This window comes from Camelina sativa, chromosome 1 (genome assembly GCF_000633955.1).
Source record: "Camelina sativa cultivar DH55 chromosome 1, Cs, whole genome shotgun sequence".
Lineage (NCBI taxonomy): Eukaryota > Viridiplantae > Streptophyta > Magnoliopsida > Brassicales > Brassicaceae > Camelina > Camelina sativa.
This window is the reverse complement of record NC_025685.1, coordinates 3,432,468-3,447,031: the sequence shown is the minus strand read 5'-3', so window position 1 is coordinate 3,447,031 and position 14,564 is coordinate 3,432,468. Positions and strand designations below refer to the sequence as shown.

Genomic DNA, 14,564 nt, shown 5'->3' with positions numbered 1-14,564 from the left:
TTAGAGCACCAACTGCATATGGTGAAACTTTTCTTCCTTATTCCAGCCTACTAGGTGCTCGATGATGGTATCACATTCTGCCGGAATTTGGGATATAAAAAACCTCTCTTGTGGAAATATGCACAGTCCAACAGCTGCATGTGTAGCTAGGGGATGCAGTGAAGGGGTTTCTTTCACTACATGTTCTGAAGATGGAACCATCAGGTTGTGGGATCTTGCTTTCCAAGTGGATCCGTTAGAAGCTAATGCAAGCAGCAATCCCTCAGAATCTTCAACACAAGGGATTATGCATTTAGGTAATTGTAACATACGCTCGGAATTTGAAACAAATTAGTGTTTGTAGTATATTTCTGTTCAGATTTGTTTCAATTAGTCATTTTCACTCATTATTTTTATTATAATGCAGCTAGCGCTGGAATTTTTGAACGTGATCTCCTTGAGACATGTGGTAGCAAATTTGGTTTCCGAGCACTGGCAGTAAGTGAAGATGGAAAGTACTTAGCAGCTGGTGACTGTGGAGGGAATCTTCATATATATGATCTACAAGAATCAGAATATACATGCTTTACGGTAATTTAGTCACCGTTGTTCAATATTAGTCTTCAGTGGTTGGTTTCAAGACATCATATTCCTAAGCCTCTTATTGATAACCATCTTGCAGGATGCTCATGAAGCAGAAATTCAGTCATTGAGCTTCAGCTTTCCTGGAATGGAAGACGCTGATTCTGAAAATGCCTCAAGCAGCGATTTCTTGCTTGCTTCTGGTGGAAAGGGCCGAGCAATCCACCTTTATGATGTCAAAAGGTGTTAAATAACAGCTTTGTTATGGTCTTTTGATTTCCCTAACAAGGGCCATACGAACTTATATGTTCTTGTTGTCAGGAACTTTGATCCCGTTGGGAGTGTTTGTAGTTCAGCTGCTGTAACTTCTGTTAAATTCGCATGTAATGGCCGGAAAATTATAACTTCTGGTGCAGATAGGTAATGTTTTATGTGCTGCAAGACCACGAAACTTGCATATTTACTCTTTTTTTTTTTACATCCGCATATTTACTTTAGAGAAATTTATGAGATAATCTTTGATATTGTTGCAGGTTGCAGCTGTTTGACGTTGTCAGAAAAGCAAGTAGTGTTCGTCTTTCACCTTCTCTTCCTCGAACTCTCTCTCAGGGAACCATCTCTGATGTGGCTGTAGATCCAACATCAAGACTTGTTGTCACAGTGGGACCGGTATTGGTACCTTTCGGTGAACATTAATATATTACCACCTTATCTCGAGCACATTGAGTCAATTACTCGTACACCAACATCTGTTTAAACATACAAGGAGTCTGATGTTATATCTCATGATTGCAGGATAAGAAGATAAACATATTTGACATGGAAAGTGGAAAGCTTGTCAGATCATTCAAGCAAGACCGAGACCATGGAGATCCCATAAAGGTGCATTGAACAAACATTTTGACTAGACTTCAACATTGTTTGATGTTCTAGTGCTGACAATAAGATCTCTTTCACAGGTCATTTTGGACCCAAGTTGCAACTACTTGGTATGCTCTTACTCTAACAGGACAATCTTCTTTGTGGATTTTGTCACTGGAGAGCTGGTTGCTCAGGCCACAGGACATAGTGAACCAGTGACTGGTGTTATTTTCCTACCTGATTGCAAACATATCATTTCAGTAAGTTTCTGAATTGTAGTTTTCTGTTACTTACAACTGTAATAACCTTGGCTTATGGATGAAGTCAAGATCAATGTCTCATTCCTATTGAATTGAATTTCCACAAAAGAGCCTATTATGCTCGAAAACCTGGATCTATCTTTCTTGGTATGCCTCAAATGAAAGCGAAAAACTGAGAGAAACTTTTCTTTTAACTTTTCTTTGATGTTTATTGTCAGGTTGCAAGTGACGGCTGTATATTTGTCTGGAAACTTCCTTTGCGAATGGCTACACGTATTATACGGGCAGTAAATGAAAATGGCAGGTTGACTGTGGTCCAACTCGAAAAGTTCAAGCAAATTGTAGTTGATTTGGAGGAAGACAATCCAAAAGATGCATCATCTTCTGCAAACTATAAGCCAGTAGAAGAAAACGCAGATCAGTGCAGCTACGCTCTCCATGGACATCCTCATTTAAGTTCAGCGTTTCTCGACTTCCTAAGTGGGCTCAAGTTTATGTGGAAACATCTGATATTGCTACCACTTGTCAGAAGTCTATTTCAAACCAGGTACAAGCCCAAAAAGTTGCATGCTTTCTGGGAATCATTAGAAAATGCTTTTTCTAGACCCAAAATTTCAGCTAAAGGCTTTCAGTTCTTCTGATATTGTGTGTCTTTATTGCCTCCACATCAGAAACATGAAGATAAAAGTCTGACAAATACTGTTCACAGTGCTGAAGAAAGCTCTTCTGTTGAATGCCAAACTCCCAAGCAAGGTTCAAAAACCGAAAAATTATGCCTTGGAAGCCTATCCAAAAGCTCTAGCGACACTGAAACTTCAGTGGGTCAAGGAGATGCTCCTAGGTAAGAAGCTTTCTTCATTACTGCAGTTCTTCTCTTTATCACTCTGTCTGCTTTTATGAGAACCACACTGATTGTTTTAATTTTGCTTCTCAACAGCCATAGGAAAGAAAAAACCCGTTGGAACACTATCTACAACGTGTGTTTGGATCTTCTGAATTCTCCAAACATCCAAGCATCTTTCATTAAACAACAGAAACCTGAAAATTTCTTCACCAAACATTCTGCCGAGCAGGGGGACATGCTCAAGCAGTTTGATAACAATTTGTCAATGATAGAAGAGGTAAGAGCTCTCGTCCCTATTGCTTCGACATGTTTTAGGTTACCAAGAGAAATTTTAATGGCCAATTTTTTTTTCTTAACCATAGGTTGGTGCCGAAAAATCATTGCAGCAAAGAAGATATTCTTCCCAGTTTTTCCTAAGAAGAGACTACATTGGCGGAACCAAACAATTTATGCGTACGCCCTCCCAGAAATCAGGGTACAAGACTTTGAGGTCGATCCAAGAACATCTCCCTCTTGATACGGTGAATGATCAATCTTCACTTAGTTCAGAAGACCATCCTGAACAGGTTTCACCAAGTCATATTTTTGCTAAAATATCAACTCACTTATACATTACACAGCACAGATTTAAACAGACACAGTTATATATATTTATATGCCAACATTATGTTCGTGTATAGTAGTTAAGTGGTTTCAATGTTACGTTTTATGTAATCAGTGGTTTTGTTATGTCACAGGAAAAGACCTCTTCAGAAGTATTCAATGATACACTTGCAGACGATTCACTTCAAGAAATGATAACTTCTTGCCGTCAAGCACTACACGGTTTAAACGCTGCTGCTGGAGTTTTTGTCCAGTCAATGTCGGAATTGTCTGAAGCTTCTCCTCGAGATCAAATCTCAGGTGAACTCAGAGCCCAGTTGTTTGATGAAGCAGCTTTGATGATCCCAGAAATGTCTCATAAAGTTAATGAAGTTGTTGCCAAGATAATGCTTGAGCAAGAAAATAGAAACAGCGATAGAATTGTCTCCAATTAGTTCGAATCAGTTAGTAAAAAGAAAGACTATATAAAAACTCCTCTGTACAGTTATCAGTTACTTAACCATACAAAAATTGAATAAATAATAGATTGTTGTCTGTTGCTCGTCCTAATTACATTGACTGGTTTGCTTTTCAAATCATTTCAGATTCCATATAATTGTACATACGTTAACCCATTGAATGTATAAACTACTTTTCTGATAAAGTAATTATTTTCTTAGTTATTTAACTTGTATGTTCTTGTAAGTTTCAAGATCGATACGAGTCAGTTATCTACAAAAAACGGATCCAGCAAAGTAATGTAAAGATATCCACCAAAGTAGTGCTTCAACAATGCCTTTTTCGTATCTCTCTTCCTTTGAGAACTACTACTACTACTATAGCTGCTGATTTTCATGGCGATTAATAATAGACTTTTTTTTTCTTTTAGGTCAGGTACTCAGTTAATAATAGACTTGTTTTATGATAGTAATATATTTTACATATTCAGTACTAAACCTATATACGATAATATTCTTCTTTTTCCATATATGCGGTGATATATTGGATCAACTCTGAAAACCCATCTTAATTTTGAGAGAGGAACAAACATGAATAAAAAAAGATTCATGTGTCAAATGTTAAGTTAATCGTTTTCTTATATAATCTTGGAATCGAATATCATCTTTACAATATATACATATACTACATAACTATACACATCTAAAAAAACACTATAGTTCACACAAAAAGAAGAAAGAAATGTAATAAAGCAAAGCCTAGAAATTTGTCCTGTTTTGAGTGCTTTTATGTCTTGCTTTAGTAACATGCCTAAAAAAAAAACAGCTCCCTCCTTTATTGGGATTCCTCACTCTTTTAAAAAAAAAAAAAAAATTCTAGTAACAAACAAATCTCAAAGTATATGTTTAGCTCCCTCCTTCTCTTATGTCTCTTTCTCATCTATTCCATCTTTCATTAGTTAATAATTCTGTTTTAAAAAAAAATTATACTCCTTTATGGTTGATTACAAGGTTTAAACTCAAAATATGTGTTAGTTGTAAAGGACACTAACGTATCACGTGTTTAATACTACCGCACAAACGATTAATACGAATGTAGTGTACATTAGAAACTACTACACGAGATACAGTACACGGACACTTATTAGTTAAGGAGAGTATCTGAGTAAGAAAGGAACTAAAGAGACTTTCATAAATGTGAATAGAATGACATACACAAGCATGTTGGGTCCAAAATAGAGGCTTTTATGTAAAATATTAAATCTTTTCCCATTCATTTTTTCATTTTAAAGTGAAAAATAATAAGTTGGGTTGTTTTTTTTTCTTCTTGATAAATTGGGAAAACCAAAAAGCCTTTGATTTCTGTGAGTTGTCGAATGTTGTGGGCCAAAAAGGTTCATATTTGATTGTCCTTTTCCAACTCATTATTTCTCTCGTAATGATTATATGTCTCTTTTTTTTCCTTTACCTTTGATCCAATGTTTTTCATAATTTCTATCACAATAAATAAAAGAACAACTGAATAAAAATGATAGACAAATAATGTTGAAGATTTATATATCTTTGTTAATATAATATCAGAGAGAAATTTGTAGTGGCCTTAAATTAATCTGGTTTCTGAGAGATAAATTAAGTAAGGTGAATCAAGAAAGTTCAAGTATCTTTGTATCTCTTAAGTGTTTGAGCCTTTGAGGGTTTGTTCTCACTTGGGGAATAATTGGGTTATCTGCAAGCATGCGCGGGTCTCCTCTTTTTGTTTTGTTTAGTGGACTTAATGACTAGTTTGAATACAGATAAAATGGTTTGAGTGAACTTACCTTAACTTCTTTTTCTTTTTAACATCAAAGTCTTTTTTCCATGTTTTTTTCTTCATTCCATTAATAATACCCATAAAAAAAAAAAATCAATCATGATCTTTAATCCATGATTAAATGCCCACAGTCTAAAGATAATATATTATATAGCTTTGTAATAATTATTATGTTTTTTTTAAATGGCACTATCTTATTATATAAAGTTGGGTTTTGAAAGTTAGTTATTAACAAGATTTTGACATGTGTCAAGTTATCAGTCTGAGATTTTGACATATGTAAATATTTAATAGGAAGAATTTGATTACAACAAAAAGAAAATATTTTGTTTTTAAAAATATTAATAAAGTAAAAATATAATTATAAAAATTTTCAGAATTTAGAAAAAAAACAAAGTTCGCCTCATATACTTTTAATTAAGGAAAATATACTTTTAATTATTTATTCTGATTTTTGTACTCACTTCTATATAATCAAAGATCGAATCATATTTAAATAATTTATTCAAAAACATTGCTTTCAACTTTGTTTAATTGAGAATATATTTTAATGGGAAGGTAATTTTTCTTATTTTCTTAAACCAAAATTTTTTACTACTTTCTCCTATTTCAGTTGGGAATAGGTAAGATTAATATGTTGACAAAAAAAAAAGATTAATATATGAGTCTTCTTTTTTTAATACTGTATTTTAAAAATTTCTTGTAGTATTTTTAGATTGTTTTAATTTGTATTTTAATCTTTGAATGATTTGGGATACATATATTAACATGCTTATAATTTTCTATTATTTCTTTAATTATGCCAAATTAATTTTTTTTTCAGTTTCTCAACCTTGATTGTTTGGTCATAAATCTTTTTTTTTTTTGCAAACATAATTGTTACCATTATTCATTCAATCCCAAAGGGAGATAACGAATAGAAGCTCATCAACCTAATGAATTGATAAAATAGGCTAATCAAACATAAGCGTACAACAAACATAGATAGATAGATTGGAAGAAAATAAATCGTTGTTGATAGATCCATAGGAGCTCAAAAACTCTGACACCCTGGTTTACGGAAATGTTTAAAAGAATTGATTTAGCCACATACGTCACCAAAATGCACTTATTTTTTCAGTCAAGGGTCTTGAGAGAACTTCATGATGGGTGACCTTTCTGGAAGTGATTGTCGAAATTGTGCGAGTGAGGACAAAACACAAGAAAATATCATTTGTTGATTTGTAAGGTCGGTAATCAAGTTTCTAATGACTTCCAGACGTAACAAAGCGGCCATCGAATATGAGTTGGTCCACAAGCCGGGAATAGATGTAGGGCCCACTTGGGAAGGTGGACTCATGGACTGAGATAGATATGGGCTCACTAAACAATGTGGCGGTTGAAGCGTTACAGAGACAGAGACTACATCATGTTGTGTCAAAGACATTTCCACGAATACATTGAGAAATTTAGCATTAGTTACTATCAAAAGATTTTGTGACGATTGAAAAAGGTTTTGACGTTTATTGGTCGTCGGAGCAAGCTATTTTGAGATAGCAAAAAGACGTGAACATTTTCTCTCCACACAGGAAGAGGGCAGAGCCGAGGTTCTCTCTATGGTGGAGAAGGTTGGACACAAGGTTATCTACCCAACAAAGGAAGGTGGAAGAGGTTGGACGCAAGGTTATCTCTCCAAGGGAGAAAGACAGAGTCAAGGTTCTCTCCATGATGGAGAAAGTTGGACGCAAGGTTCTCTCCATAAGGGATGAGGGCAGAGCCGATGTTTTTTCCATGGCAGTCATACATTATTGTCATGATACATCATTGATTAGTATATAATGTTATCTTTAAACACATTAAGCCAATTATTTTACTTTCACTTTGGCATAGTTACTATGACGAATACATTCAGAAATTTAACATTAATTACTATCAAAAGATTTTTTTGTGAAGTTAGAAAATTGTTTTTACTTTCATTGGTTGTCGGAACAAGCCTTTTTGAGATAGCAAAAAGACGTGAACATATTTTCTTCACATAGGAGGAGGGCAGAGCCGAGGTTCTCCCTATGGTAGAGAAGGTTGGACACAAAGTTATCTCCACAAGAGAGGATGGACGCAAGGTTATCTCTATAAGGGAGAAAGACGGAGCCAAAGTTCTCTCCATGGTGGAGGAGGTTGGACACAAGGTTCTCTCCATAAGGGATGAAGGCGGAGCTGATGTTTTCTCCATGGTGGTCATACATTATTGTGATGATACATCATTGATTAGTATATTATGTAATATATCTTTTATTCAAAATGTTTTTTGAGCCAACAAATTTAGTAATTAAAAAAGTATGTAGAAGTGAAAGTAATATATTTGGCTTAATGTGTTTATATAGACAGTTTCTAGATGGTGATAAAGAATATTTTTGTAACATACAAGAATACATTTAGGTATAAAAAATATACTTTTAATAGTAACATACATAAAATATTTATAAATGGATATAAATCAGTGTATTATAACAATAATAAAATTTATATATAATATACAACAAATTTTTTAATAAATTTAATTTCATTTATAAAACTTTAAACCCGCATATCGTGTAGGTACTCATCCAGTTATTACTAATCGTAACTATCCAAATGTTTTACCAACCTTTGTTATGCGCTTGTATTATTTTCACATTTTGGCTTTGTTATGAATTTGTTCCTATCGTTAATTACAAGTATTCATTTTCTCTATCGTTAATAGTATCATTAAATTTATTAACATAGAGAATCAGTTTTCTTGCAAATATTACAAAATTTACTATACAGAATTATAAACGAGAAAGAAGTAAGTGAAAAGACGTGAGTTAGTAGTAATAATAGTAAAATTCAGTATTAATAAACACCCACATTGATGGCATTGATTGCGTGAGAGAGGTTTCATGGGGCTACGAGGCAGCAATGAACGTCAGTGCGTCACGCAACACACGACCTAAAAATAATTATTTAAACGTAACAGACAAAAAAAGAAGAAGATATATTTACGGTTTGACCTTAAAAAAAAAACAGAAGTCCATGCTTACGATTTAACTACGAAAGTATACCTTTAGTAATAATAATACATACAACAAATGAACCAACCAATGATGAAGAATAATAATACTTACGTGGGAACTAGTTGGAAGATTCTTATTACTTACCCCTCACACACACGTCCGGGAATACATATAATATACACACAAATAGCAAGACATCCTTATATATCTTAAAAACGTAAGATTGTAACCAAACTATTATTAAAATACAATGGTATATATATTAGTATATCGTACGATGATGGTATAGTATAGGAAAACAAAAATGAACCCATAAAACGATGGAAAACGACGGCGTATAGATGAAGGACAAGATGTGCTTCCCATGCTAGAGACATTCGAAGACCGTACGTACTATCTCAGTTCAGGACAGAATATATCAAAATCAAAATATATAGTTCCACAGTCCAATTAAACATCAAATTTCAAAAATTTGTATTACATACTATATATGCAACCACGTCCAACAGTAGAGAATACATAGATTCTTAAAAGAAATCAATGGAGAGAACAGAGAAAGAAAAGAAACAAAAAGAAAAGCCAAGACAAATTTGATCAGATAAAGCAACAAAAAAATATAGAAATAAAAAGGTAAAGAATGCATCGCTAAAAAGAAGCACACAAATATATAATACAGTCTTTGATAACGAAAACTACTCAAATTGAATAATTTTCTCATAATTTGTTTTTGTTCTTGGATATCAAATGCTTCTTCTAGCAAGTAATATAATAGCGAAAACATTGTTTTTTGAGATTTATTGATTTTGTTACTATAGTTTCTGGTCTTAATTTTCAACCTCTATATCTCTATCTCTCTCTCGTTTTAATATATTCCTACGAATATCGAGACGATTGATTTGCAAAATAATGTTTAGAGAAAAAAGAAAAAATAATAAAGGAAAAAGAGAAAAGAGAGAAAAAGAAAAAAGGAAGAAGAGAGAAAGCGAAAGAAGCGAGTGTCACAGAGACAAGAAATTAGGAGTGTGATTTTTGCTTTTTCTTTTCTTCTAGGCTCTCTCTCGTATCGTATCGTATTGTCCGAATCTTCTTTTTTCTCTTTTGGGGTTTTAAACTATCGAGAGAGAGGCTCTCTAAGGCCATTAATGCCATCGTTAATGGGAGAACACCAAGTGTGTTCTTAGCCCAAAAAAATTATAAAAATAATGAATAGTGACTTATAACACTTTTTTTAGTTCTTGATGTAGAACTGATCTAAGCCCAGTTCTTATTTGACGTGGCTTCATGTGATTGGATGAAATTTTTTAGAAAAAAAGAAAATATTTCATTTATATAAGTATGCAATTTAAATGTTAATTTATAAGTTTTTATAATTGTAATATGTTTAAGAATATTATATTAATTTATAAGTATATAATTGCTTTTATATAAGTATGCAATTTAAATGTTAATTTATAAGTTTTTATAATTGTAATATGTTTAAGAATATTATATTAATTTATAAGTATACAATTGCTTTTATATAAGTAAGCAATTTAAATGTTATTTTATAAATTTTTATAATTTGTAAAATGTTTATGAATATTATTTCACTATATCTTTATTCTAAGAACACCATAATTAGTTCTCCCATTTTTTTTATCTATGATCTTAACAACTGATCTAGCATTATTTTCACTATATATTTAATCTAAGACCACCAAAAATAGTTCCCCTTTAATGATGCCCTAAATTTGTAACTGTGGTGGTTTTTGATTAAAGCAGTAATTTTCATATATGATTGATGCGATAATTGACAAATGATCATTACCGTAGCACTGTATACAAAACCGGAGAGCCTCGCACCACTGTCATTTTTACACACAAATATGTATGGTATATATATTATATATATATATGTTTCATAATGTTTTTGGTATCGTTGGTTGAATCAACGTTAGAGTCATCATTATTGATTTAAATTAAAACTAAACCATGTGTTTCCTTTTTGAAATTTTGTCCTAAAGCAGTGTGAAAATTTTGATTTTCTTTTCGAGTTAAAATTTTGCTTTTTTGACAAAGCAAGCAAAAAAAAATCCACTTTGCTACCGACCCAACAAGTGACGGGTTTATCATTAATATTATTACACATTACATGACTACATGAGACAAAACAAAAATTAGAAGAATATCAGGTCAATTACGACATTTCATTATCTCTCCATTTAGCTCTTATCCATCCACTTGTTTTGGAAGAAACATGTAATTAGCAAAGAAAAAGAAAAAAAAAAAAAAAGCAAAATGTTTGATAAGTGTAAAGGTTTAATATGTTTTTTTGTCTGAAATAAAAGTAACAACAAAAATTAAGATCTTGGCTTATATCATCAATAAAGCTGGACAAAATTTATAGATAACCGTACATTAAACACGCTAAAACCATATACTAACTACTAAAAACATTATACTATTATTATTCGAAAAAACTGATTTATTTTATTTTGGTTTTTGGTTCTTTCTCTGCTTTGATAATAATTCTTTAGTTTTGTTGTTTCTCTTCAATCTCCTTTCTCTTTCAATTACCGTTGGAACAAGACCAAGTTTCAGAGACAATACTTCCCCCAATCTCTCTCTCTCTCTCTCTCTCTCTATAAGCCAAGACCAGAGACAGTGATGACGATATAGCTATGAGCAAGAGGGAGAGAATCCATAACAACCATTATTTCCCGTCATGAATCCACCTACTGACCCACCAGTCTCCGTCGCCGCATCATCAGCAGCAGCTGCTTTAGCTCCGCCTCCACAACCTCCACAGCCTCACCGTCTCTCTACCTCTTGCGACCGTCACCCAGAAGAGCGTTTCACCGGTTTCTGCCCTTCTTGTCTCTGTGAGCGTCTCTCCGTCTTAGATCAGAGCAACAATGGCGCTGCCTCCTCCTCATCTTCTTCTCGGAAACCTCCCACCATCTCCGCTGCGGCTCTCAAGGCTTTTTTCAAGCCTTCCGGTAACAGCGGAGTAGGCGGTGTAAACAACAGCGGAAACGGCCGGGTTAAACCCGGATTCTTCCCTGAGCTCCGTCGTACTAAATCTTTCTCAGCGTCTAAAATCAACGAAGGGTTCTCAGGAGTGTTTGAGCCACAACGTAGGTCTTGTGACGTCCGTAGCTCTCTTTGGAACTTGTTTAGCCAAGACGAGCAACCAAACCTTCTAACCTCTGTCTCCGGCGGCAATGATGTTGAAGTCGAGCCGAGGAAATCTAGCGTTGCGGAGCCTGTTTTAGAGGTTAACGATGAAGGAGAAGCTGAAAGCGACGACGACGTCGAAGAGGAAGTGGAGGACTACGTCGAAGCTGGAGACTTTGAGATTCTTAATGATTCCGGCGAACTAATTAGAGAACAAAGCAACGAAATTGTTGAAGAGATCGAAGAGGTCGTTGTGGTAACGGAAGCTATAAGAGAAGAGGAGCTGAAGCCGATTAAGGATTACATAGATCTTGATTCTCAAACCAAGAAGCCATCGGTGCGACGGAGCTTTTGGTCGGCGGCCTCTGTTTTTAGCAAGAAGCTTCAGAAATGGAGACAGAATCAAAAGATGAAGAAGCGGCGCAACGGCGGCGACCATAGGCCGGGATCAGCTAGATTACCGGTGGAGAAACCGATTGGGAGACAGCTCCGTGATACTCAGTCGGAGATCGCTGATTATGGATTCGGCCGGAGATCGTGCGATACAGATCCTAGATTCTCCCTCGACGCCGGAAGATTCTCTCTTGACGCCGGAAGATTCTCCGTTGACATCGGTAGGATCTCTCTGGATGACCCTCGTTACTCGTTCGACGAGCCGAGAGCTTCTTGGGACGGGTCTTTGATCGGACGGACAGCGTTTCCTCCCGCCGCGAGAGCTCCTCCTCCGCCGTCGATGCTCTCGGTGGTGGAAGATGCGCCGCCGCCGGTGCACCGCCACGTAGCCCGAGCGGATATGCAGTTTCCGGTGGAAGAACCGCCGCCGCCGGTGGTTAATCAAGCTAACGGAGTGTCCGACCCGGTTGTAATCCCGGGCGGGTCAATCCAAACCCGAGACTACTACACTGACTCATCGTCACGGAGGCGGAAGAGTCTCGACAGGTCATCAAGCTCTATGAGGAAAACGGCTGCAGCGGTTGTGGCTGATATGGACGAGCCAAAGCTTTCAGTGTCGTCGGCTATATCAATAGATGCTTACTCAGGAGGATCAATGAGAGATAATAACTATGCCGTGGAGAACACGGATAACGGGTTTTTCCGGGAACCGGCGATGATGGGCGGCGAGAGGAAAGTAAATAGTAACGATAATAGTAACAAGAAGTCGAGGAGGTGGGGGAAATGGAGCATCTTAGGACTTATTTACAGGAAGAGTGTTAACAAGTATGAGGAAGAAGAAGAGGAAGAGGATAGGTATAGGAGATTAAACGGTGGAATGGTGGAGAGATCGTTGTCGGAGTCATGGCCGGAGCTGAGGAATGGAGGTGGAGGGCCGAGGATGGTGAGGAGTAATAGCAATGTGAGCTGGAGGAGTACCGGTGGGGGATCACAGAGGAAAGTCCATGGGTTGGATAGGAATAAGAGTTCAAGGTACTCACCTAAGAATGGGGAAAACGGAATGTTGAAGTTTTACTTGCCAACTATGAAAGGTAGCCGGAGAGTGAGCGGTGCAGGTGGCGGCGGTGGTGGTGGCGGAGGGTGGGCGAATAGTCACGGGCATTCAATAGCGAGGAGTGTAATGAGGCTGTACTGATTGGATCAACAAATTGTTCATTGGATGGTTTAGGGGTTTAGCTCTATGCAGTCTGAACCTTTGTTATTTTCTCGTTGGGTTGGGTTTAATTTTGGTGCAATTGGTTTACTTTTTTTTTTATGTTAAGAGGGGGGGGGGAGGCATTTTCAAACGAATCACTTGTTGACATTGTCTATTTTAACCGGAATAAACCGCCTTTAACCAGCTATTATTGGTTCTACATACGTAAAATTGACAACAAACACACAGATTTTTTTTGTATGGCATCCATTTTAGAATTACTGAAGAAAAATAATAGCATTAATAATGAAAACCATAAAGTTTCGAGTTCAGAACTTGAAAGAGAATAATAGCAAGAGTTCGAAAATGCTAAGGAAAGTTTCGAATTCAAAACTACAAAGAGAATAATAGCAGTAGTTCAGAAATGAGTCCATTAGTGTATTAGACATTTTTAAAAAAGTAATTAGAAAAATTGTTAGTTTTTGTTAACTTTCAGGTTCAGAATTCAAATGCCAACTTTCTTCAAGAAATAAAAAATGCTAACCTTCTCCTATAAATTTTAAGTGCCAACTTTCTCCAAGGAAATCTCAAAAAGGATTATCATTTGGTAGACATTAAGAAGTATCCTTGGTAGACATCAACGAGTATCCTTGGTCTAAATGATAATAATCGATTGCTACAAATGTCGAGTTAGAANTTTTTTTTTTTTTTTTTTTTTTTTTTTTTTTTTTTTTTTTTTTTTTTTTTTTTCTCACTCTTAGTAAACCAAATATTTATGCTAAATACATAAACTAAATACATTTATGCATATCATTCTAATACAATACTTTTGGAGCAACTTATGTTCAATGAGTGGTGGATCTAGAACAATATTTTGTCTAGGGCTTATATAATTCATAATTAATAATATTTAATAAATATATATTTTTAATTTATATTTAATTAATGTACTTAAATAGAAAATTTCACTGTTTGAGATGGTAATTATGAGGCTCTTTGTTTGTTTGTTTTTTCTCATAAAATTCATTTATTGTCCAAAACAATTTACATGTCTCAGTTGTTTTTTTCTTATTTATGTTGGATTTTTATTAAAAAATATGGTTTCAGGTGATTGTTGAACGTGGATGGAATGTTAGGGTATAAGTTAGGAGACGATATCGTCGTTGTGTCTCGAAGACACCCGCTGCAGCAAAAGTTTAAAGTCAGACCAGGTTGGTTTGTCTATGTTTTTATTTCATAATCGTCACCTAAACTAACTCCATTTGTGTTCCCTCATCCTTACCGAGAGACTATAGTTCTTGTTCATCCACAACTGCCATTGGTGATTTTTTATCTAAACGATGGAGAGTTTGGTATCATCAATATCCACCGGCCATAGGTCACTCCCCCGTAAAACATGAACAAATAATATTTTTTTTTTTTTTTTTTTTTTT

General features: G+C 35.1%; 1 protein-coding gene and 1 pseudogene across 1 annotated transcript; both read left to right on the top strand.

Moving 5' to 3' along the window:
• LOC104749018 overlaps positions 1–3,696 on the top strand; it is a 6,221-nt pseudogene extending 2,525 nt beyond the window's left edge.
• Positions 10,672–13,335, top strand: LOC104748956 (UPF0503 protein At3g09070, chloroplastic). Its single transcript, XM_010470532.1, has one exon. It carries the CDS (start codon positions 11,092–11,094, stop codon positions 13,129–13,131), a length of 2,040 nt encoding a protein of 679 aa, XP_010468834.1. The 5' UTR covers positions 10,672–11,091; the 3' UTR covers positions 13,132–13,335.

What these genes read in the sequence shown, in the direction of transcription:
- LOC104748956 (XM_010470532.1), top strand. Translation starts at nt 11,092, where the DNA reads ATGAATCCACCTACTGACCCACCAGTCTCCGTCGCCGCATCATCAGCA.